Here is a 27,666-nt window from a genome sequence, read left to right as displayed (position 1 = left end):
TTGTGCACCTACATTAGCTGCCATGTCCCCCTGTATGACACCATGAACTACACGTCCAAAGCAACATTTTGGCTGTGAGATGTATTGGTGTTTCCTAGGGTCAAGAGTATTAAGACAAATTCTTACTTTTAGCTGAACGCCAATGATAAACCCATGAAATCTGTCAGTCTTCCAGTGCAAGAAACTGTCCACAACTGACAACCATCTGATGAAGGAGCAGTGCTCCGAAAGCTAGCGCTTCCAAATAAGTCTGTTGGACTATAACCTGGTGTGTGATTTTTAACTTTGTCCACAACTGGGTATTGTCGACCAGTACAATCAAAAGCTGAAAATGTGTTGCTGGAAAAGCAGGTCAGGCAGCATCCAAGGAACAGGAGAAGGGCTTATGCCCGAAACGTCGATTCTCCTGCTCCTTGGATGCTGCCTGACCTGCTGCGCTTTTCCAGCAACACATTTTCAGCTCTGATCTCCAGCATCTGCAGTCCTCACTTTCTCCCAGTACAATCCAAAATCAAGTCCCATGTACTGCAATTGACTAAAGCTCAGGGTAGCCATTGCAAAGGACTAAAGAGGAAAGGTGATTGTTTGAAGTCTCCCTGTCTTAGTGAGGGACTAGAAACTCCATAAATTTCCCCAGTTCTTATGCACCAGGGAGTGTTAGATGTGAAATGTAAATGCAAGCTGTAAATATAACCTGTATTTGTAACCACAGTGAAACACCTTGATGTACCACAGTGTCAGAGTTGAATACTATAACATATTTTTATAAGTTTTATGAATACAATACATTTTTACAAAGAAAAGTCTTTTCTTTTTACTTCAGGTTGCTAACGAGGAAATAAAATGTTCTCTACTCACGTCATTACCAGTGTCTCATCTCCTGGTTCACCAAGAACTCCGTCTACAAAGAGAGGAACTGAGGTAAAACTGTATTTACTCCAGCTCTGGCCTTCATCAAAACTCAACCTGGTTCCAACAAACAAAACCAGCAACAGCGTTAGATCGGTAGGTCATGGCAGAGTGAAAAGCATTAACTGAACCAGCACAAATCACCTTCCCTTCACTACATGTTCAGTTAAACATAAAATCTTGAGGGGTTCTTGGCAGGATGGAAGTGGGGGAGTTAATTCCTCTTCTGAGACAATGTAGGACAAAGGGTCACGGTCTAAAAATCAGGGGTTTCCCATTTAAACAGAGATTAAACTAATTTTATTCCTTTCGGAGGGTCACCGATGCAATAAGAATCATGTGGGATGTTCCAGATGGTGAGAGAGTCCAGAGCCAAGCATCCCAGTCTAAGGATATGGGTTGGCCATTTCAGACTGAGATGAGGAAACTTTCTTCACTCAGAGAGCTGCGAGCCTGTGGAATTCACTACCAAAGGAAACTGAAGACAAAATATTGTCACCTTCCAAGTGAAAGATATTTGGGCGAAAGAGATCAAATAATATTTGGAGAAAGTGGGAGGAAGGGATTGAGTTGGATGATCAGCCATGATTATATTGAATGGAGCAGGATTGAAGGGCTGAAAGGCCTCCTCCAGCTCCTATATTCTATGTTTCAATGAGCCTTTGTAATTCTGATCGCCCTGTTATATACTTTAAACTGGAAAGTGTGTAAAAATAATTTACAAGATTGTTACGGAGATGAGTTATAAGGTGAGGCTGGTGCTGTTTTCCCTGGAGCGTCGGAGGCTGAGGGGTGACCTCATAGAGGCTTATAAAATCATGACGGGCATGAATAGGGTAAGTAGACAAGGTCTTTTCCCTGGGGAGGGGGAGTGCAAAACTAGAGAGCACAGGTTTAGAGTGAGAGGGGAAAGAGATAAAAAGGACCTAAGGGGCAACCTTTTCACACAGAGGGAGGTGCATGTATGGAATGAGAGGAAGTGGTGGAGGCTGGTACAATTGTAGCATTTAAAAGGCATCTGGATGGGGACATGAATAGGAAGGGTTTCGGGGGATATGGGCCAAGTACTGGCCAATGGGACTAGATTAGGTTTGGATATCTGGTCAGCATGGATGAGTTGCACCAAAGGGTCTGTTTCCTGCTGTACATCTCTATGACTCTATGACTTATTCAAAAAAGAAGGGAGACAGAACATCAGTAATGATAGACCAGTTAACATGTCATTGGGAAGGTCTTTGATTTTATTCTGAATGATGTAACAACAGAGCATTTAGAAACACATAGCAAACTCGAGCAGAGGGGGTTAAATTCTTGTTAAGCTTTGGGGTGAAAGGTTGTTGTGGAGGAGGTGGGGAACATGGGTTCGAAGTTGCAATCAGATCCGCTATGATTTATTGCACGGCAGAGAAGGCTTGAGGCGATAACCAGCCTCCTTCTGCTGCTGATTTATCCATTTGTATGTCGATTGACTGATTGTAATTTAAAAGGTGAGCATCAAACAGGAAAAGGCTTCTGGCTATCACCATGGAAACGGCAGCAAGTTAACTCAAATAACTAGCTGATTGCAGGCTTTGCTTCTGTTACGTCATTCTGATTTGTTGTATTTTGATGCTGAAGTTTAGTTGTTTTTGATCGAACCTATTCTTTAAAAAAAGACAGGGACAAAATTTCAGATTTTTTAAGAAAGAAGTGCAGGAATGAAATCAGTCTTGTCCTTTTCACGGTTGGAAGAGCTGAGAGCTGTTGCTGGGATGAACGTTAGAAGCTGGTGACAGAGAGACATTAAAGGAAGTCTGGAAATTTGAGATAAATTGGTTGAAGGCCTTCAGTCCATATCCACCGACTGATCTTTTCCATTTGCAATAAATGTAACACACAAACTCCAGCAGATCAGAGGCAAGCTCAGATGAAGAAAGCCCTTTGCCTTATTTGATCTAGAATCACAGTTAAAACCGATCAACCCCTTCCCCCAGGACAAACAGCTGATAACACAATGGTGCTCCTCAAAACCTGTAACTATGCAGGTAGCGTGGGCACTGCACAGGAATAATAATGTTCCTCTTGTAGTGCAAGAAGAAATAACAAATCAGCATCCAGGAGACAGTAAGGACTGCAGATGCTGGAAGCCAGAGTCAGTAGATGTGGAGTGGAAAAACACAGCAGGTGAGACAGCATCCGAGGGGTGGGAAAGTCAACATTTCAGGATGAATCCTCCGTTATTTATAGACTTGCCCCAACATAGAAACAGGAGTAAGACATTCAGCTCTCTCGTCATGGCTTGAAGCCTGTCCTGCCACTTAATGAGCTATCAGTCATTAGCTCCATCCATCTAGCATTTTTTAATTCTCTTGTGAGCTGGCTAGCATGTCCCTAGTTGCCCTTTGAGAAGCTGGGGGCGAGCTGCCATCTTGAGCTGTTGCAGTCCATGTGCTGTAGGTCCACCAATAACGCCCCTGGTGGGGACGGGAGGGGGCAGAATTTCCAGATTGTGACCCAGTGACAGTGAAGGAACAGTCATATATTTCCAAGTCAGGATGGAGAGTGGCTTGGAGGGGAACTTGCAGGTTCCCATATATCCTCCATCTTTGCCCATGTAGATGGAAGTGCTTGTGAGTTTGGAAAGTGTTGTTTTAAGATCTTGGGTGAATTTCTACAGTGCGTCTGCTGCTGGTACACACTGCTGCTACTGAGTGTCGGTAGTGGAGGGAGTGGATACTTGTGGGTGTGGTGCCAATCAAGTGGGGGCTGCTTTGTCCTGGATGGTGTCAAGCTTCTTGAGTGTTGTTGGAGCTGCCCCCATCCAGGCAGGTAGGGAGTATTCCATCACACTCCTGACTTGTGCCTTGTAGATGGGGTGTCAAGAGGAGTGTTACTCACTGTAGTATTTTTTAATACCATTGCTGAGCAATGATCCACTGATCTCTGATTTAAAAGGATTAATTTGTCTCGCACCTATTGTTCTTTTGTGAGAGATTCGGAGATCCGGAGATTTCTAAAGGAGGAAAGGTATAGAGAGTTGGAGATGTTGGCTTGGATTTTCCGATGGTCAGATAGCCCTTAGTCCAGTGTAGATTGGAGTTGTGCATTAGAACCTTCACATTGGATCCCCCTCGTAATAAACTCTAAAGGAATTGCTTGAGGAATTTTAGATTCCAATATGCCTGGAACCCTCTGAAAATATCACTTAAACTGGAGAATTCAGTGAGTTACAGAATCATAGAGTCAGAGTCCTGGTGAAATGAAGCAAAGTTACCCAGGAAAAGTTAGACTAATAAAGACGACTAACTCCTGAGTAACTATCCAACTGACCCCATACTTATATCACTCATCCCCAACCCCTGCTTCTCCCAAAGCACCTATACCCCAAACCCCGAGCTGGCACCACCCTGCCTCCCCAGGGTCTGACAGTCTGACCCCACTTTGCTCTGGCCCTGTTACCCTCTCCCATTTCTTCTCCTCGCCTATTCCTGGCAGGGTGTGATTCTGGATCTTCACATTTCAGAATATGGCAGCTGACCGCTGTGGGAAAGGATCTGGTTTGTTTTTCCATGACAGCTCTGCACTCTGAGGGAGCTGTCAGAATGAGTGTCCCACTCCATATTGCTGAAGGAGCACTGATCGGAATTTCCTGTCAGAAATGTGGAACTCCCTTCTTGCATTAAAACAAAACAGAGTGGCCACATGTGGGAGAGACGCTTCCTCCTCAGAAAGTCAGGCCCAAGGGTCTTATGTTCCAACAATAATCACCAAGATGGTAGAAGACTTCTACTCTTAGGGATGGACATGATACGGATGTAATCGAGGCAAAATCAATACACAGAAAGTGAATTTAAGTTTGGAGGATGGAGAATATAGAGATGGAGATGAGGTAGAGTGACATGAAGCTATAACCAAACTAAAATCAAGATGAGATGTTGTTTACCTGGACTTTTGTAAAGCATTCGATAAGGTTCTGCATGGTAGACTAATTAGTAAAGTTAGATCACATGGGATTCAGGAAGAGCTTGCCAACTGGATACAAAATTGGCTAAATGGCAGGAGACTGGTGGTGGTGGTGGGGGGTGGGGGGTCAGGGTGTGCTTTTCAGACTGGAGGCCTGTGACCAGCAGTGTTCTACAGGGATTGGTGCTGGGTCCTCTCTTGTTTGTCATTTATATAAATGATTTGGATGAGAATATAGGAGGCATTTTTAGCAATTTTGCAGATGACACCAAAATCAGTGGTATCATGGACAGTGAAGAAGGTTATCTAAGATCACAGAGAGAATCTTGATCAATTGGATCAATAGGCTGAGGAGTTTAATTTGGATAAATGCAAGGTATTGTATTTTGGTAAAACAAACAAGGGCAGGATTGAAACAATTAATGATAGGGCCTTGGATAGTGCTGTAGAACAAAGACCTGGGGGCTCAGGTACATAATTGCTGACAATCTGTGTCATATAGAGACAGGGCAGTTAAGAAGACATTTAGCATGCTTGTCTTCATGGCTCAGACTTTGAGTACAGGAGTCGAGATATCATGATGAGGTTGTACAGGATGTTGGTGAGGCCTCTTCTGGAATACTGTGTCCAGTTCTGGTCATCCTGGTCATTAGAGTAAGGATATAATTAAACTGGAAATAGTTATGAAAACAATGACCAGGATGTTGCCAGGAATGGAGGGTTTGAGTCATAAGAATAGCTCAGATAGGTTGGGACATTTTTCACTGTAGTTTAGGAGGTTCAGGGCTAACCTTACAGGGGTTTATAAAATCATAAGGGGCATAGATAAGGTGAATAGCCAAGGTCTTTTTCTAAGGTGGGGAGTTCAAAACTAGAGACCATACAATTTAGGTGAGATGAGAAAGATTTAATAAAGACATGAAGAACAATGTTTTTACAAAGAGAATCATTAGTTTGTAGAATGAACTACCAGAGGAAGAGGTGAATAACGTACAGTTACTACATTCAAAATAGTTTGGATATGTTTATGAATAGGAAAGGTTTTGAGGGATGTGGGCCAAATGCAGGCAAATGGTACTAGTTCAGCTTGGGATATCTGCTAAAGACTGCTCTTGTCCTCTCCTTGCTCTTCTTAACTCTCTCTTTAAATCCTTCCCAGCTAATCTGTAACTCTCCATCGCCTCATCTGTACCATCTCGTCTCAACGTCACATAAGCCTCCCTCTTCCACTTAACAAGAGATATAATTTCTTTAGTAAACTACTGTTCCCTTACCTTATCACTTCCTCCCTGCCTGACAGGGACATACCTATCAAGGACACGCAATATCTGTTCCTTAAACCAGCTCCACATTTCAATTGTCTGGATCCCCTGCATTTTGCTACCCCATTCCATGCCTCCTAAGTCTTGCCTAATTGTATTATAATTGCCCTGTGGCTTGTACCTATCCCCTTCCATCGCTAAACTAAACATAACTGAATTATGGCCACTCTCTCCAAAGTGCTCACCTACAACTAAATCAAACACCTGGCCTGGTTCATTATCAAGCACCAGATCCAGTGTGGCCTCCCCTCGTCAGCCCTTCGACATACTGTGTCAGGAAACCCTCCTGTACACACTGGACAAAAACAGGTCCATCCGACGCTCTAGAGTTATAGCATTTCCAGTCAATTTTTGGGGAAATTAAAGTACCCCATAATGACTACCCTGTCCCTTTCACTCCTACCCAGAATCGTTTTGCTAATCCTCTCTTCCACCTCCCTGGAACTATGCAGAGGCCTATAAAAAACTTGCAGCAGTGTGACCTCGCCTCTCCTGTTTCTAATCTCAGCTCACACTACCTCAGTAGACGAGTCCTCATCAAAAGTTCTTTCAGCCACCATTATACTGTCCTTGATTAACAAAGCCACACCCCTCTCTCCCTTGTACCACCTTCCCTAATCTTAATGAAAAAGCTAAACCCTGGAACCAACATCCATTCCTGACCCTGCTCTATCCATGTCTCCGAAATGGCCACAACATCGAAGTCCCAGGTACCTATCCATGCTGCAAGCTCACCTACCTCATTTCAGATACTTCTGGCGTTGAAGTAGACACACTTCAAATCAGCTTGCTGTCTGCCAGCACATTCCTGTGACCCTGAAATCCTGTCCCTGTCCTCCATACTCTCATCCTCCTGTGCACTGCACTACACCTCCGGTTCCCATCACCCTGCTGAGCTAGTTTAAACCCACCCGAATAGCACCAGCAAATGTCCCACCCAGGATATTCGTACCTCTCTGGTTCATGTGACGACCGTCCTGTTTGTAGAGGTCCCACCTTCTCCAAAATGAGCCCCAATTATCCATAAACCTGAAACCCTCCCTCCTGCACCATCCCTGCAGCCACGTGTTTAGCTGATATCTCTCCCTATTCCTTGCCTCGCTCTCACGTGGCATGGGTAACAGACCAGAGATAACAACTCTGTTTGTTCTAGCTCTCAGCTTCCACCCTAGCTCCCTGAAATCCTGCCCTTACATCCCTATCCTGCTTTCTGTGTATGTTGTTGGTACCTACATGGACAACGACTTGGGGCTGGTCACCCTCTCCCTACAGGACCCCAAAGACACGATCCGAGACATCATGGACCTTGGCACCTGGGAGGCAACAACCAACCGCGAGTCTCGTTCGTTCCCAACAAACCTTTTATCTGAGCCTCTAACTATTGAGTCCCCAATGACTAACACTGTCCTCCTTTCCCCTGCAACAGGGACAGACTTTGTGCCAGAGTCCTGCGCCCCAATGCATACCCTTGGTATACATCGCATCATCCCCCGCCACTAACGCCACCTACAAACAGACCCCACTACCAGGGATATTTTTCCCTCCCCACCCCTATCAGCATTCTGAAGAGACCATTCCCTCTATGCCTCCCTCGTCAGATCCACACCCGCCCACTCCTGGCACTTTCCTCAGTCACCGCAGGAAGTGCAAAACACCTCCCCCCTCATCTCTGTCCAAGGCCCCAAAGGAGCCTTCCACATCCATCAGAAATTTACCTGCACCTCCACACATGTCATTTACTGTATCCGTTGCACCCGATGTGGTCTTCTGTACATCGGGGAGACAAGACGCCAACTTGCAGATCGTTTCAGAGAACATCTCTGGGACACCCGCACTAACCAACCCCACCGCCCCGTGCTTGAACACTTCAACTCCCCCTCTCACTCCGCCAATGACATGCAGGTCCTGGGCCTCCTCCATCGCCAAACCATAACCACCCGATGCCTGGAGGAAGAACGCCTCATCTTCTGCCTCGGGACCCTCCAACCACACGGGATTAATGTAGATTTCACCAGTTTCCTCATTTCCCCTCCCCTCACCTTATCCCAGTCCCAAGCTTCAACTTGACATCGCCGTCTTGACCTATCTTTCCCACCTGTCCACTCCACCCTCCTCTCCGACCTAGCACCTTTTCACCTACCTTCATCGACCTATTGCACTCTCAGCTCCCTCCCCCTGACCCCGCCTCCTCCCATTTATCTCTCAGAGCCTTGGCTCACAAGCCTTATTCCTGATGAAGGGCTTATGCCCGAAACGTCGATTCTCCTGCTTCTCGGATGCTGCCTGACCAGCTGTGCTTTCCCAGCATCACACTCTCGACCCTGGTGCTCAGAATCACACAAATCAAAATTACAAGCAATCTGGTTCATCCTGAGGCCAGTGCAGAGTGAGGGACAGGACTGGAACAAAATGGAAGGCATTTTTGGGTTAGACGGAGATAATTTTATTACTGTTACCACCCTCACTCAGTTAATGTTGGATTCCCTTCCACCATCCTGCCCACACCCCCTCTCACCCAGCCCCAGTCAATGCTGAGCTCTCCATCCTTGGAATCTCCCTTACTCAGTATTTCATCGACCTCAAGTCATTATCAAGTACTGAAATTGTAGATAGTGACCATGGTCAAACATTCAAGTAAGAGCAAAAATACTGCAGATGCTGGACATCTGGAGAAACTCAGCAAGTCTGGTAGTATCTGTGGAGAGAAAAAGCAGAGTTACCATTTCAAGTCTGGAGTAAGACTCTTCAGAACTGAAAGGTGTTGCAAAATGTTTCTTAATGTACTTTTTACGAGGAAGTGGAGGGGTGAGAGGAATAGACATTGTGGAGGTTCAGTTTAACAGTGAAGAAAGAGAAAACGAGATGTAAAATGGGTGTAAATTAACAGTGAAAGGAGAGAATGGGTCCTCTCTACTAAGAGCAAAATAAACAAGATGCAAACATGACAATATGTGGTGGAGGGGTGTTGGTTAATGGGGAGAGAATAAGGAAAATGAAGAACAAACATCATGTTAAGATACAGTGTAAGAGCTCACAGCCTCGCTATGAAAATCCTACAACAGACTCAGCCAAAAACACATACGATTCAGCCCATCATTATTGTTCGTGGGAGTTTGCTGTGTACAAATTTGCATGTTTTCTGCATTTCCAGAGTGTTTACACTTCCAAAGTGGTCCATTGGCTCTCAAGCAGTTTGAAATATCCAGCAATTGTGAAAGGCAATATGTTAATGGAAATCCTTTATTTGTTCTTTTTTAAACTATATCCCCTTCTGCTCTCCCGAGTACACGGTCACATGGCACTATCTTGAGGTAGAGCAGGCATGTGCTCGTCAATATTTATTCTTCCACGAAAATAAATAAGGCTGATTATTTGGTCAGCGCTATATTGCTGTTTGTGGAATCTTGCTGTGTGCTACATTCACAGCTGCATTTCCTGTGGATCCACAGTAATTATACTTCAATAAGCAACTTGATTGGATGCCAAGTGGTTTGGGATGTGCGGAGTTCATGGTAGGCTACTTCTTAGCTCTCTTCAATTTTTCTTTCTATTACAATGTCACCGGAGCCTCCAGCCCCTAATTGCTTGGATTTTTAAAACATGATTCTTTTATAGCATGAGGGAAATTAGGAAATGGACAATAATTGCTGCCCTTGCCCAGACCTCATCAACAAATTTAAAAAGAAGCAACAAAGGTTAAGAGTTTTCCTGTTGTGCTGAAGAGTCATACTCAACTTCAAAACATTAACTCTGTTTCTCTCTCCACAGATGCTACCGCTCCTACTGAGTTTCTCTAGCATCGCCTGTCCTTTATTCCACAAATTACTAAGTATGATGAAGCCATCTTTCACTCAGGTCCAGGGTAACATGAAGGGTAAAGTATTTTCAGAGTATTTGGAGAGAGGCTAACTCCATGTACTTACCCCAGCATTTAGTTTTCAGTACTGGCATGCTTCATTCCTTTCAAAAGGACATCATAACCCTATGATTTCTAAACATTGCAATTCTATTATCAGGATTGGTTAGCCCAGTTAGCTGGATAACTGGTTTGTAGTGATGCCAACAGCATGGGTTCAATCCCCACACCAGCTGAGATCACCATGAAGGACTCTCCCCTTGCCTGAGGTGTGTTGACCCTCAGGTTAAACGACCAGCAGTCATCTCCCTGTAATGAGAGAGCAGCTCTCTGGTCCAGTGAAAATAAGGCAACTTTATCTTTCACAAGTGGACATCTAATTTGTGTTTAAAATAGAAAGAGCATAATGCTGTGGTAATTTTGCTGTCCAAACATTTACCATTTAAAAGAGGAAAAATCTTTATTCGAAAACTTTATTTTCCAAATAGACAATTTCTGGTTCTGAGGAAGGGTCACGGACCTGAAGTGTTAACTCTGCTTTCTCTCCACAGACACTGACAGACCTGCTGAGCTTTTCTGTTTTTTTTTATTTACAGCATCCACAGTTTGTTAGGTTTTTATTTAGACAATTTCTGTGTTTTTTAGACTGTAAGTGCAATGTCACAATGGCAGGGATTTTCTGATATGGAGTGCACAATGAACACAAAAGCAGATACAAGGAAGATTGTTCATAAGTCATTGAAGACCAATGGGATGAAAGATTTTTGGGGTATACAGATGGTGACATCTTGTAAAATGTCCACGTTATAGAGGAGGAGGTGCTGGATGTCTTGAAATGTATAAAAGTGGATCAATCTCAGGACCTGATCAGGTATACCCTAGAACTCTGTGGGAAGCTAGGGAATTGAATGCTGGGCCCCTTGCTGAGATATATGTATCATCGATAGTCACAGGTGAGGTGCCAGAAGACTAGGGGTTGGCTAACGTGGTGCCACTATTTAAGAAAGGTGGCAAGGAAAAGCCAGGGAACTATAGACCAGTGAGCCTGACAACAGTGGTGGGCAAGTTGTTGGAGGGAATCCTGAGGGACAGGGTGTACATGTATTTGGAAAGGCAAAGACTGATTAGGGATAGTCAGCATGGCTTTGAGTGTGGGAAATCATGTCTCACGAACATGACTGAGTGTTTTGAAGAAGTAATGAAGAGGATTGATGAGGGCAGAGCGGTGAGTATGATCTATATGGACTTCAGTAAGGCGTTCAACAAGGTTCCCAATGGGAGACCGGTTAGTAAGATTAGATCTCATGGAAACCAGGGGAAAACTAGCCATTTGGATACAGAACTGGCTTAAAGAGAACAAAGAACAAAGAAAATTTACAGCCGAGGAACAGGCCCTTCGGCCCTCCAAGTCTGAGCCGATCCAAATCTACTGTTTAAACCTATCGCCCAATTCCTAAGCATCCGTATCCCTCTGCTCCCCACCTACTCATGCATCTGTCCAGACCCACCTTAAATGAATCTACCATGCCTGTCTCTACCACCTCTGCTGGCAACGCGTTCCAGGCACCCACCACCCTCTGTGTAAAGTCCTTGCCACGTGTATCCCCCTTAAACTTTTCACCTCTCACCTTGAACACGTGACCTCTCGTTATTGAATCTCTCACCCTGGGAAAAAGCTTATCTCTATCTAACCTGTCTATACCCTTCATCATTTTGTAGACAAAATATATTTTTTCACACTGGGAGAATGTGCAAACGCTACACAGTCACCCAAAGCTGGAAACAAACTCAAATCCCGAGCATTGTGAGGCAGAAGTGCGAACCTCTGTGCCATCATGCCACTGCCCCTGTCAGGCAAATCAACAAAGCTTGAAGGTAGAAGACAGGAGGTGGTGGTGGAAGGTTGTTTTTCAGACTGGAGGTCTGTTACCAGTGGTGTGTCACAAGGATCGGGTCCACTGCTGGGTCCACTGCTGTTCGTCATTTGTATAAATGTTTTGGATGTGAACACAGGAGATATAGTTAGTAAGTTTGCAGATGACACCAAATTTAGAGGTGTCGTGGACAGTGAAGAAGGTTACCCTAGATTACAATGGGATCTTGATCAGATGGGCCAATGCGCTGAGGAGTGGCAGATGGAGTTTAATTTAGATAAATGTGAGGTGCTACATTTTGGAAAGGCAAATCAGAGCAGGATTTATAAACTTAATGGTAAGGTCCTGGGGAGTGTTGCTGAACAAAGAGACCTTGGAGTGCAGGTAGATATTATAGTGAAGAAGGTGTTTGGTATGCTTTTCTTGATTGGTCAGTGCATTGAGTATAGGAGTTGGGAGATCATGTTGTGGCTGTACAGGACATTGGTTATGCCACTTTTGGAATATTGCCTGCAATTTTGGTCTACTTCCTAACAGAAAGATGTTGTGAAACTTGAAAGTGTTCAAAAAAGACTTACAAAGAAGTTGCCAGGTTTGGAGGATTTGAGCTATGGGGAGAAGCTGAATAGGCTGGGGCTGTTTTCCCTGGAGCATCGGAGGCTGAGGGGTGACCTTATAAAAATTTATAACATCATGAAGGGCATGGATAGGATAAATAGACAAGGTCTTTTCCCTGGTGTGAGGGAGTCCAGAACTAGAGAGCATTGATTTTGGTTGAGAGGGAAAAGATTTAATCGGGACTTAAGGGGCAATTTTTCCACGCAAATGGTGGTGCATGTATGGAATGAACTGCCAGAGAAAGTGGTGGAGGCTGGTACAATGACAACATTTAAAAGGCACCTGGATGGGTATATGAATAGGAAGGGCTTGGAGGGATATGGGCCAAGTGCTGTCAAATGGGACTGGATTAATTTAGGACAACTGGTCGGCATGGAAGAGTTGGACCAAAGGGTCTGTTTCTCTGCTGTACATCCTTATGACTCCATGACTCTCTGAGTCTATATGCAGGAATATAGAATGGAGGTTAAAGTCAGATCAGGAATCCTGATGAAGGGCTTTTGCCCGAAACGCCGATTTTCCTGCTCCTCGGATGCTGCCTGACCTGCTGTGCTTTTCCAGCACCACTCTGATCTAAACTCTGGTTTCCAGCATCTGCAATCCTCACTTTTGCCTACTCTTGTTAATTTGGATTGGAAACAGCACAACCAGTCACATGGATCAGGTGATTTGGGAATGTTGCAATGGGACTTTGTTGTATTTGAGCATATTGGGAAAAGGAATCCTGGGCTCTGGATAAAATGAGGGAAAAAGTGCAGGATTTGGGAGAATTGACCATGGAGTTGCAGCAAGTATGGCAGAAGTGGCAGGAATAGGAGAGTGTTTATGTATCTGCAACAATCTTGCTGTGTGGGAGAAGCTATTTTAAGCTAATCCAAAGTTCCTGCCCGCCATCTATCCCACAGCAAAAGGAATTCCAACACATCAAGTCGTACATCTATAATTCACAGGATGTTGGCATCAATGATTGATGCCAATATTGTCTGCCCATTCCTCAGTGCACAGGAGGGTAGTAGACAGGCAACCATTTGGCTGTGGGTCTGGTGTCACATGTAGGCCACACCAGGTAAGGATGACAGTCACATTCCTTAAATGACATTAGTGACCAGATAGGTTTTTCAGTGACATTGATTTCAGGGTCAACAGTAGACTCCTAATTCCAGATTTTATAGAATTCAAATTTCACCATCCACCAGGGTGGGATATATGAACAGCAGATTATGGGTTCTCTAAATTAATAGTCTAGCAGCAATACCTCTAGGCCATGGCCACCAAACAAAGGAGGTGAAGATACTCCTGGTGTTCAGATTTTGATGTTGTTTTTTAAATACTCGGCCAGGATGGTCCTTTAATTCCTTCAGGGGTCAGTTTATATCTTAAATGTGGCTAATGTTGCATGAGTGTGCATGCTTCCTGCAGTTCAGTCTTGAAACAGGTTGCTGCCCGGACAGGGAATACTCCCCTCATTACTGCAGTTCTAGCACCTTTTACCCACTGCCAGGACAATAAGAAGAGGGCCCAATTACCATAGATGTCGGATTGGCTGCGGTGTGTGTTTAATGGCCACAAGCGCACCTCCCTGGTCCAGGAACAGAACGCTGTGCTCCTCGTCGAAAACCTGCGAATGAGAGCAAACACAAACCAATCAGCACCATCTACAAGAAAGTAGCACCGTGTAGAAACTATCACCGGTTAGGAGTGAAAGAAAAGACATCTCGACAACTCCTGTTGAAATCGCTATCATCTTATCGGAGTTACATTTTCCTTTTGGTATTTACCTCTTCAATCTGGGCAACTGGGAACTTTTACAATGAGCTACAAATGCAAATATTGATAAGAAATCAGTTTTCTGTTGATACAGGGAGGCATACTCTCTGACTCTAAATCTAAATGAACCATTTCTTATTTTAAAACAAAATTAGAGTTTATTAAAAATATAAAGCAAATATGGGACCATCTCCTGAGATGTTCCACAAACAGTTTTCAAACACATCGCTCAGTCCATGATGTATTTGACTCATCACACGTGGCCCAAACTGATGCTTAATGTCACAAATGGAAGCTAAGGTTACCCATGTTGCTCAGCTGGAGTGCAACTGCCCTATTCACTCAAGTGAACAGTATCTTTCTCACTTAACAGTCCCAGCCCACTCTGCCTTCATTCGCACTACAGTAATAGCTGGGGCTGCACTCTGTTTTATGGGCTGCATTTGTTATGGCGAGACACTGAACAAACCATGAAATCCATCAATGTCTGTGTGTGAAACAGCGATATATTTCACGGGGGTTCCTGACTTTGTGGCAATTGATGGGCCGGACGACAACTGTAGTTCATAAACAAGAATAATTTATGTCAGCGAAGCCTCACAAAGATGCCTGCCTTCTCCCTGATACAGAATGACAATGTGTCTGAGCACAGAAATAGGCCATTTATCTGACAATATTGGTTGTCCATCTGCAGACAGATAAGGTATTCCAAAACATTTCTAATTTTGATGGAGAACCCTCTTTCTTCCTTCTTCTGAATATGTAAAATAATTACATTCTCCAAAATACTCCTAATGACTCATTTCTTAAGAAAAATCTTCAAGCCAGCAGAGAAAAATCTGCTCATTGAAGGGAATGTCAACAACGGGATGAATATTTGCTGAGAAGTGGCTTTGATGGATCTACAATTACTTCCACTCAGACAACCGCTCATCATGCTGAAATGTTTCAAAGCATTTTTTGCAATTAATTACCCTGAAATGCAAGAACTGTTGTTATACGGATACTGTAAATAGGCATAAATATTGACACAGACAAACCAGTTCTCTCTGACAGCAACAGCTGCATGTGGAGGCAAGGCTGGATCATAATACTGGCCAGCAGAGAAAAAACACAGTCTGACCTTCTCTCAACTTCATGGGTTGAGATCGTTAAAGGTGAAATGCAGCCAGCTGTAAAAAAATAAATGGAAGCTAATGTTCCAGAGATTTCAGAAGTCACAGCTTTCAGAGATGCACCTCCTGAATCAGAGCATTGTGGGTTCAAGGCTAACTTAGGAATTAAGCGCTGAGAGTGAACTGGCTGGGCTGAAAGAGATTTGGATTGTCAAAGGTGCTTACTTCTGGATGAAACAATAATCTGTATCTATCATTCACATGATGTAAAGGATCTTATGGCACTATATAGTGAAGAGTAAGAGGGGCGTTCAGAGTCCTTGGCAAAATGAGTACCATCAAAGCACCTTAACTCGTTAACAACATCATTACTTTTGGTTTGGTCAGTTTGTTGCACTGAGAGTGACTGCTGATGCCGAAGTGCAATTGAAATCAACCATCCCGATATAAAGCAGAAAAGGATAGTGGACATTCTGGCTCTGCGTTCTGTAGCTTGATGCTGCCTTTGTTTGCTGATTGAGTCAGCTGCCATTCATGATTAGTTACTGCCCCTCTACAACGTGTCCACATCGCCGTTACCTGTCTCCAGGTGTTCCCTGCATCTGATGAGATGAACATGCCTCCAGTGTGACTTTCCTCATCTGTTATGAGCTCAGAGCCGATGTTGCCTGAAATTCAAGCAAAGCCACCAAGTATCAGCCATGGTTACAAATAAAAACCCAAGGTTACAACTCAGCGATCCCTTAAGACTGGAAAATACAAGCACAAAGGAAGGAGAGGAAAGAAATACTTCAATTTCTATGGCGCCTGTCACCTCACTCAGGATCTCCCAAGGTGTGCATTCCCCTCTCCACTTCAAAATCATACACCTGTTGTGTTTTTGTTGTGACTGTTATAAAAATCACTACAATAGTAAGGCTATCTCTGATAATAGGACACTGACGTGAAATGCTAATCCTGTTTCTCTCTCCACTGATGCTGCCAGATCTGTTGAGCATTTTCTCCCATTTTCTGTTTTAATTCCCTTTTGAAGATGGTTAGGTTAAAAGTTAAAAATGAAATATAGGGGCCTTTCACTGACAGAGAAGTCCTGATCAAGGAACTTTTCAATCTCCCCTTTTCAGAATGACTTTCTCAACTACTGAGAGATGTCCGTTCTGTCACACATATCCGAGTGTCAACGGACAGGCAAAAGCCACATGAGTTTTCCAGGGGTAGGTAGCTCATTTTTATCTACTTTTCACCAATTCCAGTGAATGCCTGGGATTTCACTGGTTAACACTGGCCTCATCGTTTCTTGGTTAGAGATTAAAAAAATTGCAGATGCTGGAATCCAAGGTAGACAAGCAGGAGGCTGGAAGAACACAGCAAGCCAGGCAGCATCAGGAGGTGGAGAAGTCGATGTTTCAGGTTACACTCAAAACGTCGACATCTCCCCCTCCTGATGCTACCTGGCCTGCTGTGTTCTTCCACCCTCCTGCTTGTCATTGTGTCTTGGGCAGGCAAGAGTCTAACTGAAAACAGCGGACCTCTTCCAGCGCACCTGCTGACCATTAAAATGGTGACGAGACCGAACATATACATTTGGGACTTGATGTAAGAAGTGTTACAGAGAGGTACTTTATCTAAATTCCCTGTGAAATATTATACCAGAGTCTGTGAAACAAAAGATCTTTGGAAAGTAGGACTGTTTGCATTGAGCAAATTCCAGCCCAGTTAAGGTGAGGAGCCAAGTGAAAACTCAGCATATTTCTGACAGAGCAGAGGAGGAGAAACTTCTTTGTTGGCAGATTGCCTCAAGCAGCGTGGAATATGTTACTCGCCTTTCAATGAATCTTCTCTCCTCAGATTTCAATCGTGGAAAATAAAGTGTGGAGAGCAAACAACTTTCAGAAAGTACCAGCGAGCATCTCACAGATTGCAGGAATGATAACCAGGAGCATTGCAACATGTTCAGTTGAGCTTTCAGTGAAAGCAGACTGCTTGGGTTTCCTAATGCAGCACTGATGTGTTCTAAAGTTAAGCAAGGTCAAGAAAGCTTTATTTCTGGCCTCAGCTAAGTTAACAGTTTCCAATGAGGATGCAGGACAGATCATGCAATTGAGCTAAGAACCTAGAGACAAGGGAAGTGAAAAAAAAATCAACTGCTGTTCTTGGTCTGGAGCACAATCCAGTGAATTCTGTGTAACAATTTCATGATAGTTTTTGCAATGGTGAAAGTAGATTCAGAATCCATTAAATCTGTCAGTTCTCACTGTCCAGCTGATGGATGGCTCATCGAGCCGGGTACAATGACTGCCATACCCTCAAAGAATTGTTCGCAAATAGCATCATGGCGAAAAGAAGGAGGAAATGATTTTCTTTGAGCAGAGAAGTCATTGCCCTTGTCACAGTCTATATTGCGCTGGGAATGCAGTTACTTCCAGGAGGTATAAAGTTGTTGTGTTTTCCAGTGTTAATTTCACTTGTTATGCCTGCTGCCCTATCAGCCAGAGGGGAGTATGCGACTGCGCGTCAAAAATCATGCAATTAAAAAAACTCTGAAAAGATTGGTGAAAATTGTGTCAACCTTCAAATTGATTCAATACCTGAGGCCACAATGATACCAGGTGCAGAGTCCTTGCTGCCGATGTTTCCTGATGTGTAGGGATTCTGTGCCACGTTCAAGTGTAGATTCAAAGAGCAGTATGGCTGCAACCAGAAGGGAACGATTCAACTAACCTTCAGTCACATCAAACACAAACATTTATAACTGTATCAAAAAAAGTCTGGAACCTTTTAAGGTATAAGCATGCCAAATTTTCAGGGTTTCGAAACAGGGAATGCATTATCCAGGATAAAGCGATTCATGGGATTTGATTGATATTAAGTGGGATGGAACTCATACCTCTCCATCCTCCCTAATGCAGGCTGTTTGCACTACACATTAAAAATTAATTTGACCAAGTTGTAAAGATTATGGGTTTAATGGTGCGCTTTATTCCTTCATGATTTGGTTTCAGTGTCGTGCGAAGCAGACTGGAGCCCAATCATATCTTAACATTGTTCGTGCTTTGAACATCCAGTTCAGATGAATTTTTAAAAGAGGATCCAAGCCTCTGAGACACAGAATGAGGTGATGGTATCATCGGTAGGAAATGAAATGGCATAACTGTTGCCACAGTGAAAAGAGATGGAGAGAGAAAGAGAGACATAGACAGAATGTTTGTTATCATTCCACGTAAATGAAAGAAAAGAGGATTTTAAAAATAATTTGCATGTTGCAGTGACAAACTTCTGTCCTTATTAGCAGAAATTCATTTTGGACCAAAGGCAGAGCAAATCCAGTGGGATATCCTGTCATTGATGATCTCCTTTCACTGAATTAGGAAGAAACCGTCCCTCTGTGATGCCAATGAAAGACAATATTACCTGAAAAGGATTCTTAAAAACATAGGCTTTACACTTAAAGAGCCATTACTGGAAGGAAAGGCAAAACTTGCCCCTTTGCAATGTCTTTCTTGGGCTGAAAGTACATGACAGTTTTTGCATTACTTCTGAAAAGTAGTCTGTTGTTTCTTTGCGTGATGAACTCTGATGTTCAAATTGGGAGATTCAACACTTTCTGTTCTTTTATCTAATGTAACCTGATATTATCTCCATGGCCCAGTGACTAACTTACTCATTTTTATGGAATTGATACAGTTGACCAGCAACTCACAAGATTTCTTCCCTGTCTGGCCATTATTTTGATAGAGCTAGTCATTTCTGTCAAAGAGAGAAAGAGCTGACTCAAGGCTTGCATTTGTTTCTCTTGGAAGCAAATTGTAACCAGATAGTTAGGAAAGAATGACACATAATGCCTTCATGTGCCTAATTTGGTTGACATGATATGGAGGTGTCAGTATTGGACTGGGGTGGACAAAGTTGAAAATCACATGACACCAGCTTTTGGAGAATTGCTCCTTCGTCAGGTAGCTAGCTTGTGCTTCCAAACAAACCTGTTAGACTATAACCTGGTGTTGGGTGATTTTTAATTTGTATGAGTGAAGGTGTTGATTTGAAGACAATTAGACATAGCAGCAGAAGTAGGCCAGTCAGCCCACTGGGTCCACTCCACCATTCAATGAGATCAGAGCTAATCTGATGCTTTCCTGCTTTTACTCCTTAACCCTTGATTCCCTCACTGATTAAAAATCTGTCTATCTCAGCTGAGGATGTGCGTAACAACATAGGTTTGGCAGTGCAGTCATTGTTTTTACCTCGTCAGCCCACTGGGTCCACTCCACCATTCAAGGAGATCAGAGCTGATCTGATGCTTTCCTGCTTTTACTCCTTAACCCTTGATTCCCTCACTGATTAAAAATCTGTCTATCTCAGCTGAGGATGTGCGTAACAACATAGGTTTGGCAGCCCCGTTCAGTAAACAGTTCCACACATTCACTAATTGTAGAGAGAAGCAATTCCCTCTGGTCCTGGAGTCTCCCACAAGAAGAAGCAACATCTACTCTGTCAAACCCCCAAGGAATCTTGTATGTTTCAATAAGGTTGTCTCTCACACTTCTAAATTCCAATGAGTAAAAGCCCAATGCACTCAACTGCTCCTCTTGAGAAAGTTCATCTACTCCTGGGTTTAACCTATTGAACCTTCTCTGGACTGCCTCTGCCAGTACATTGTAACTTTGTTAAGACCCAAAATTGTTCCCAGTATTCCAGCTGTTGTCTAAGTAGTGCCTCATTAGTTTTAGCAACACATCCTTAATTTTAAACTCCATTCCCTTTGACATAGAGGCCAATATTCCATTCGCTTTCTTATTACATTCAGAAGTCGCAACGATAACCTCATCAGTGCATAACCTCACAATTCCCTATTTTATGTTCTCTCTGCCTAGTTTTCTCCCATTCACTGAACCATGGCCTTCTTCAGACTCTTTGTATTATTCTCATATTTGCATTCCTATCCATCCTTGTGTCATCTCCTAACTAGGATATCTTGTAACTAATATGGGCCAACACTGATCCCTGTGACTCTCCACTAGTTGCAGGTTGCCATCATGTAAACACTCCCCTTGTAATTCTCAGGGCTAAAGGAATCAAAGGGTATTGGTGGGAGAATGATGGAGAAGGCTCAAAGATTTGAACTCATTACTGCAGAGGGCTAGAGAGGCCAAGTTATTGGGGGTCTTTGTGACAACAAAAGGTAGGCTCTTGATTGAACATAGAACAGTACAGCATAGTACAGGTCCTTCGGCCCTCAATGTTGTGCCAGCCTTCTTTCCTACTCTAAGATCAAACTAACCTACATACCCTTCATTATACTCAGTGCCATGTGCCTATCCAAGAGTCACTTAAATGTCCCTAATATATCTGACTCTACCACCACTGCTGGCAGTGCATTCCACACACCCACCACTCTCTGTGTAAAGAACCTGCCTCTGACATCGCCCCATCAAACTAACCTACATACCCTTCATTATACTCAGTTCCATGTGCCTATCACTTAAATCACTTAAATGTCCCTAATATATCTGACTCGATCACCACTGCTGGCAGTGCATTCCATGCACCCACCAATCTCTGTGTAAAGAACCTGCCTCTGACATCGCCCCAAAATCTTCCTCCAATTATCTTAAAATTATGCCACTCATGATAGACATTTCTGCCCTGGGAGAATGTTTCTGGTTATCCACTCTATCTGTGCCTCTCATCATCTTGTACACCTCAATCAAGTCAACTCTCATTCTTCTTCACTCCATGTGAAAAGCCCGAGTTCCCTCAATCTTTCTTCATCAGACATGCCCCCAAGTCCAGGCAGCATCCTGGTACATCTACTTTGCACCCTCTCTAAAGCTTCCACATCTTTCCTAAAATGAGGTGACCAGAACTGAACACAATATTCTAACTGTTGTCTAATGAGGATTTTATAGAGCTGCAGCATAACCTCATGGCTCTTAAACTCAGTACCCCCTGTTAATGAAAGCCAACGCACCATACACCTTCATAAGGGGATCAAAGATTATGGGAGAAAGCAGGAGGATAGGGTTGAGGAACATATCACCCATGATTGAATGGCTGAGTAGGCCTGATGGGCTGGTTCTGCTCCTTTATCTTATAACTATGGTCTGCTCCTGTTTCTATTTTCGGTATTTGTAAGAGCATTATCTCCAGTACTGCATTAAATGTATTTTTGATCAACTGCTTTCTCTTTATCTACCTTGCTTGCTACTTCCTCAATAAATCCTAAAATCATTGTCAGACATGATTTCCCCTTCAGGATGCCAGACTGGTTCTGCTTGAGTATGCAATGCGTTTCTAAATGCTCTGTTCCATCATTCAGAATAAAATCGAAGACCTTCCCAATGACAGATGTTAACTGGTCTATCATTACTGATGTTCTGTTTCCTTTCTTTTTTGAATAAGTCACAGAGTCATAGAGTCATTGAGATGTACGGCAGGAAACAGATCTTTTGGTCCAACTCATCTGTGCTGACCAGATATCCTAATCTAATCTGGTCCCATTTTCCAGCACCTGGCCCATATCCCTGTACACCCTTCCTATTCATATACCCATCCAGATGCCTTTTAAATGCTGCACTTGTACCAGCCTCCACCACTTCCTCTCATTGCACACATGCACCACCCCCTGTGTGAAAACGTTGCCCCTTAGGTCCCTTTTATATCTTTCCCCTCTCACCCTCTAGTTCTGGACTCCCACACCTCAGGGAAAAGACTTTATCTATTTACTCTATCCATGCCCCTCATGATTTTATAAATCTCCATCTGCCACTCCTCAGCCCATTGGCCCATCTGATCAAGATCCCATTGTAATCTGAGGTAACCTTCTTCGCTGTCCACTACACCTCCAATTTTGGTGTCATCTGCAAACTTATATAATGTTGCATTGGCAATGTTCCAGTCTTCTGAGCCTTCCCAGAATCTAAGGAGTCTTGGAAGATTACTCCCCGGGCATCTGCTGTCTGTGTAGCTTCTTTTTTTAATATCCTTGGATACAACTCATCAGGTCCAGAGAACCTAATGGCCTTTAGCCTCATTAGCTTCCTGAGAATTTATTCTCCTTGTTATAGCTATTTTATTTTATTGCTCTTCTATTTTTTCCTTTGATTATTTAGTCATTTTGGAATGTGGTTTCCACTGTCAACGCTGTGACAAAATATTTATTTCACTTCTATTTCCCGCTTTCCCATTATTTTATCCCCACCGAGGGTCCAGTGCTCATTTTCGCTTCTGACTTTTTATAAATTAAAAAAAACTCACACTATCCCTTTTGAAAATATTTCTTCCTAGTTTACCCTCAGAGTCTAATTTCCCTTTTTTTTGGTTGTCTTCTTTGGTATTTTAACATTTTCGCAATCCTTTGGATTACCACTAATCTATGGCATGTTGTATATTCTATTCTCTCAATTTAATTCCACCCTTAACTTTCTTGATTAACCATGATTGGTTTATCCCCTTCCTAGAATCATTCTTCCTCACTGTGCTACATCTTTCTGTGAGTCATGAGCATTGTTCACGAATTACCTGGATTGTTAAACTCTTTCCCCATGCCACTCTTTCCTTTGTCAATACCCCTCTTAAATTTAGCACAGATATTTCTGAATTGAAGAGTGTGGTGCTGGAAAAGCACAACCAATCAGGCAGCATCCAAGGAGCAGGAGAGTCAACATTTCGGGCATAAGACCTTCATCCTGATGCCAGATGCTGCCTGACCTGCTGTGCTTTTCCAGCACCGCACTCTCGACTCTGATCTGCAGTCCTCACTTTCTCTAACAGATATTTCTGACCAAAGTTTCTCACTCTCAAACTGAATGCTATATTCCACAATGTTCTGGTCACTGCTTCCCAGGGGACCATTTACTTTGATATCATTTATTAAGCCTACCTCATAAAACATTCCCAGATTCAAAATAACCAGGTCCTTGGTTGGATCCACAAAATTTTGTTCTTGGAAAATGTCCCAAATACACTATGATTTTTACTTCATGTTTACATCTGCCAAATTAATTTCCCCAAACTAAATGAACATTAAGTCATCACAATGAATGTGCTTCCATTTTTACATTCCCTCAGTACCTCTTGGTTTATTTTATGTCCAACAGCATAGTTTATGTTAGGAGTCCTATTGACTACCTCCATCAGTGCCTTTTTCCCCTATTTATTTCTTTATTCCACCATATGGATTGAACATCATTTCTTGCTGTGATACATATTCCATCTCATACTAACAATTACCCCTTCCTCCTGCCTGTCTTCTACACCATATCTCCATAATGGCAATAAGATCACACATTAATCTTTTTTTGTGCCATTAATTCATTTATTTTGTTTCAAATGACACATGTATTTAAGTAAAGAGCCATTCATTTTCCTTTTTACCATCCTTTCCCCTTTTACCTTTCTTGCTGTTATATTTAACATGTTTGCACAATCAATCCCTTCTTGTACACTGGCTATCATTATGTAAATAACTGACCTGCAATGCTGTTTTATCCTTTTAATTCATACAACTACACTGGCTTTTTGTGATCACAGATGACACCAACATTGGAGGTGGAGTGGACAGCGAAGAGGGTTGCCTCAGATTATAACACTATCTTGATCAGATGGGCCAATGGGCTGAGAAGTGGCAAATGGAGTTTAATTCAGGTAAATGCGAGGGGCTGCATTTTGGGAAAGCAAATTTTAACAGGACTTCTACCCTTAATGGTAAGGTCCTAGGGAGTGTTGCTGAACAAAGAGACCTTGGAGTGCAGGCTCATAGCTCCTTGAAAGTAGAGTCGCAGGTAGATAGGATAATGAAGAATGAGTTTGGTATGCTTTCCTTTACTGGTCAGAGTATTGAGTACAAGAGTTGGAAGATAATGTTGCGACAGTACAGGACATTGGTTAGGCCACTTTTGGAATATTGCATGCAATTCTGGTCTCCTTCCTATTGGAAAGATTTGTGAAACTTGATTGAAAGGGTTCAGAAAAGTTTTACAAGGATGTTGCCAGGTTTGGAGGATTTGAGCTATAGGGAGAGGTTGAACAGACTGAGCTGTTTTCCCTGGAGTGTCTGAGGCTGAGGAGTGACCTTATAGACGTTTATAAAATCATGAGGGCCATGGATAGGATAAATAGACAAAATCTTTTTCCTGGGGTGGGGGAGTCCAGAACTAGAGGGCATAGTTTTAAGGTGAGAGGGGAAAGATATAAAAGAGATCTAAGGGGCAACTTTCTCACGCAGAGGGTGGTACGTGTATGGAATGAGCTGCCAGAGGAAGTACAATTGCAACATTTGAAAGGCATTTGGGTGGGTATATGAATAGGAAGGGTTTGGAGGGATATGGGCCGGGTGCTGGCAGGTGGGACTAGATTGGGTTGGGATATCTGGTCGGCATGGATGGGTTGGACCGAAGGGTCTGTTCCCGTGCTTTACACCTATATGACTCTATGACCTGATGATAATTTGGATCTGGGAGAACTGGAAAGATTGGACAGCAAGGAATTTCAGATGGCATTATTGGTAAATTTAAAGATCGATCAAATGTAATTTTGTGTAGCAGGTTCCCCTACCTGGTTGTAGAACAGATTGACGGGCAGTATATTGTCTGGGAACATAGCTACTGGGCAGGAGTCACCATCGTATGGCTTTCTACACGTTGTGACTTATAATGCTGCTGATGGATGAACAAAGGACTGATCTCCTCTAATTGCTTGGGAGAATCAGGAAATGCACAGGGGTGAGAGTCAGCTTGCGATTGCAGGTTGTGAATAGGGCATTGTGAGGGAAAATGAGAAATATTATGGGATGGATGATTCACAGTGAGGAAGCAAATGGAACCTCACCTGCAGAGTGAATAGAATATGAATAGGGTGTGGGCACCAAGCTGGCATCATGGTACACGCACTGCACACATTACCCAGAGGCTTGAGCTAATGTTAGATAGACACGGGTTCAAATCCCACTCCAACAGCTGTTGGATTTTAAATTTAATTCGTGAAATTTAGAATTGAAAGTTTATATCAATAACAGTGACAATTATTGACCCTTGACTGTTATAAAAACTCATCTGATTCTCTCATGTCACTCAGGATTGGAAACCTGCCACCCTTACCTGGTCTGGTCGACACACAAATCCAGATTCACAACAATGTGGTTTACTTTTAATGTTTATCCTCTGAAATGATGCAGCAAGCTAACCACTCTGTTCAAGGACAATTCAGGATACCTGCGATATCCATATCCCATGATAAAATAAACTTTTAAAATGGGAGTATTGAAAGGGGAATGACAATGGATATCATGGCTGAGAGAGTGTGAGAGGGCGGGGGAGTGATTGATCAATGCAGTGGAATTAATGGATCATTAAAAAGTCACAGGTAGATAGGATAGTGAAGAAGGTGTTTGGTATGCTTTCTTTTATTGGTCATGTTGTAGCTGTACAGGACATTGGTTAGGCCACTTTTGAAATATTGTGTGCAATTCTGATCTCCCTCCTATAGGAAGGATGTTGTGAAACTTGAAAGGGTTCAGAAATGATTTACAAGGATGTTGCCAGGGTTGGAGGGTTTGAGTTATAGGGAGAGGTTGAATATCCTGGAGGCTGTTTACCCTGGAGTGTCGGAGGCTGAGGGGTGACCTAATAGAAGTTTATAAAATCATGAGGGGGATGGATTGGGTAAGTAGCCAAAGTCTTTCCCTGGGGTGAGGGAGTCCAGAACTAGAGGGCATAGGTTTTGGATGAGAGGGGAATAAAACAGACTACAAATGGGAGGTGGAAGACCTGGAAAAATGGTGCACTGAGAACAACCTAGCTCTCAATGCCTGAAAAACCAAGAAACTCATTACTGACTTTTGGTGTGATGTTACTCATGCCCCCCTACACATTAACAGCACAGAGATGGAACGAATGGAGTGTGTCAAGCTCCTGGGAATGGTCATCCACAACAAGATTTCTTGGACTCTTCATGTGGACGCACTGGTTACAAAGGCCCAACAACGTCTCTTCTTCTTCAGGCAGCTGAGGAAGTTTGGCATGACGGCAAATACTCTTGCCAACTTTAATAGGTGCGTCATTGAGAGCATTCTGTCTGGATGGATCACTACCTGGTATGGCAACTGTACCATTCAAGATCGGAGACGGTTACAGAGAGTGGTGAACTAGGCCCGGACAATCACAAAGGCCAACCTCCCATCTATAAAATCCATCTACCAGGCCCCCTGTCAAGGAAAGGCCGCAAGCATTCTCAACGATCCATCCCACCCTGGCAATGTTTTTCTACAACCTCTACCATCGGGGAGAAGGTACAGAAGCCTGAACACATGCACCAGCCGGTTTTGTAACAGTTTCTACCCTACTGTTGTTAGAATACTGAATGGACTCTCAAACTCTTAACATTCGCCTGTACCTGTGTTTTTGTTTTTGCCGCTGTTTACCTATTATTTACTTATCTATGGGAGTTAACTCTGTGATGTGCCTGTATTGCTCGCAAGACAAAGCTTTTCACTGTGCCTTGGTACACGTGACAAATTCAATTCAATTCATTCATTCATTCAATTCATTTAAAAGGGACCCAAGGGGCAACCTTTCCATGCTGTGGCTGGTGCGTGTATGGAATGAGCTGCCAGAGGAAGACATGGAGGCTCGTACAATTACAACATTTGAAAGACATCTGGGATGGGTATATGAAGAGGAAGGGTTTAGAGGGATATGGGCCAAGTGCTGGCAAATGGGACTGGATGAATTTAGGGTAGCTGGTCGGCACAGATGAGTAGGACCGAAGGCCCTGTTTCTGTGCTGTACACCTCAATGACTTTATGATTCTAATTAATGGGACATTGAGGGGGAGTCAATGGGAGATCACGGGGGGAATGAATGGGTCATTGAGTGAGGGGAGTGAATGGGTCATTGAGTGAGGGGAGTGAATGGGTCATTGAAGGGGAGTGAATGGGTCATTGAGTGAGGGGAGTGAATGGGTCATTGAGTGAGGGGAGTGAATGAACATATGCCTAGTTTTCCCTTTACTTTTTCAGAACAGAATGACAATAACCCTTGTACAACAAGGGTAGGCAGGGCATTATTGAAGAGTTACTGAGAACAACTACACACTACAAAGGCAGGGAATGAATCATTTTCGCAGTTATGCGCATTCAAGCATTCTTGTGTTCGCTCAGACATATGCAATATTTTCTTTGGGAGGACAGAGTACATTGAAAATGTATCTGGACAAATGGAGTGTACCGATTGGTTACTGGGGTAGACAGGCTTGATTGAATAGCTGCT

General features: G+C 43.2%; 1 protein-coding gene across 2 annotated transcripts in view; it reads right to left on the bottom strand.

Annotated features, from left to right (window-relative positions):
- The window catches only part of LOC122561354 (VPS10 domain-containing receptor SorCS1-like), a 1,166,089-nt gene that overhangs the window by 186,921 nt on the left and 951,502 nt on the right, over nt 1-27,666 (bottom strand). For both annotated transcript variants that reach the window (XM_043713086.1, XM_043713087.1), the window contains exons 11-14: nt 17,992-18,094; nt 15,983-16,071; nt 14,048-14,139; nt 859-966 (exon numbers count right to left, since the gene is read on the bottom strand). In XM_043713086.1, coding sequence (XP_043569021.1) covers nt 859-966; nt 14,048-14,139; nt 15,983-16,071; nt 17,992-18,094 — 392 coding nt within the window. The remainder of the gene's footprint in view (nt 1-858; nt 967-14,047; nt 14,140-15,982; nt 16,072-17,991; nt 18,095-27,666) is intronic.

The sequence above is a fragment of the Chiloscyllium plagiosum genome, chromosome 22 (genome assembly GCF_004010195.1).
Source record: "Chiloscyllium plagiosum isolate BGI_BamShark_2017 chromosome 22, ASM401019v2, whole genome shotgun sequence".
NCBI lineage: Eukaryota > Metazoa > Chordata > Chondrichthyes > Orectolobiformes > Hemiscylliidae > Chiloscyllium > Chiloscyllium plagiosum.
This window is presented reverse-complemented; position numbering and strand designations above follow the sequence as displayed.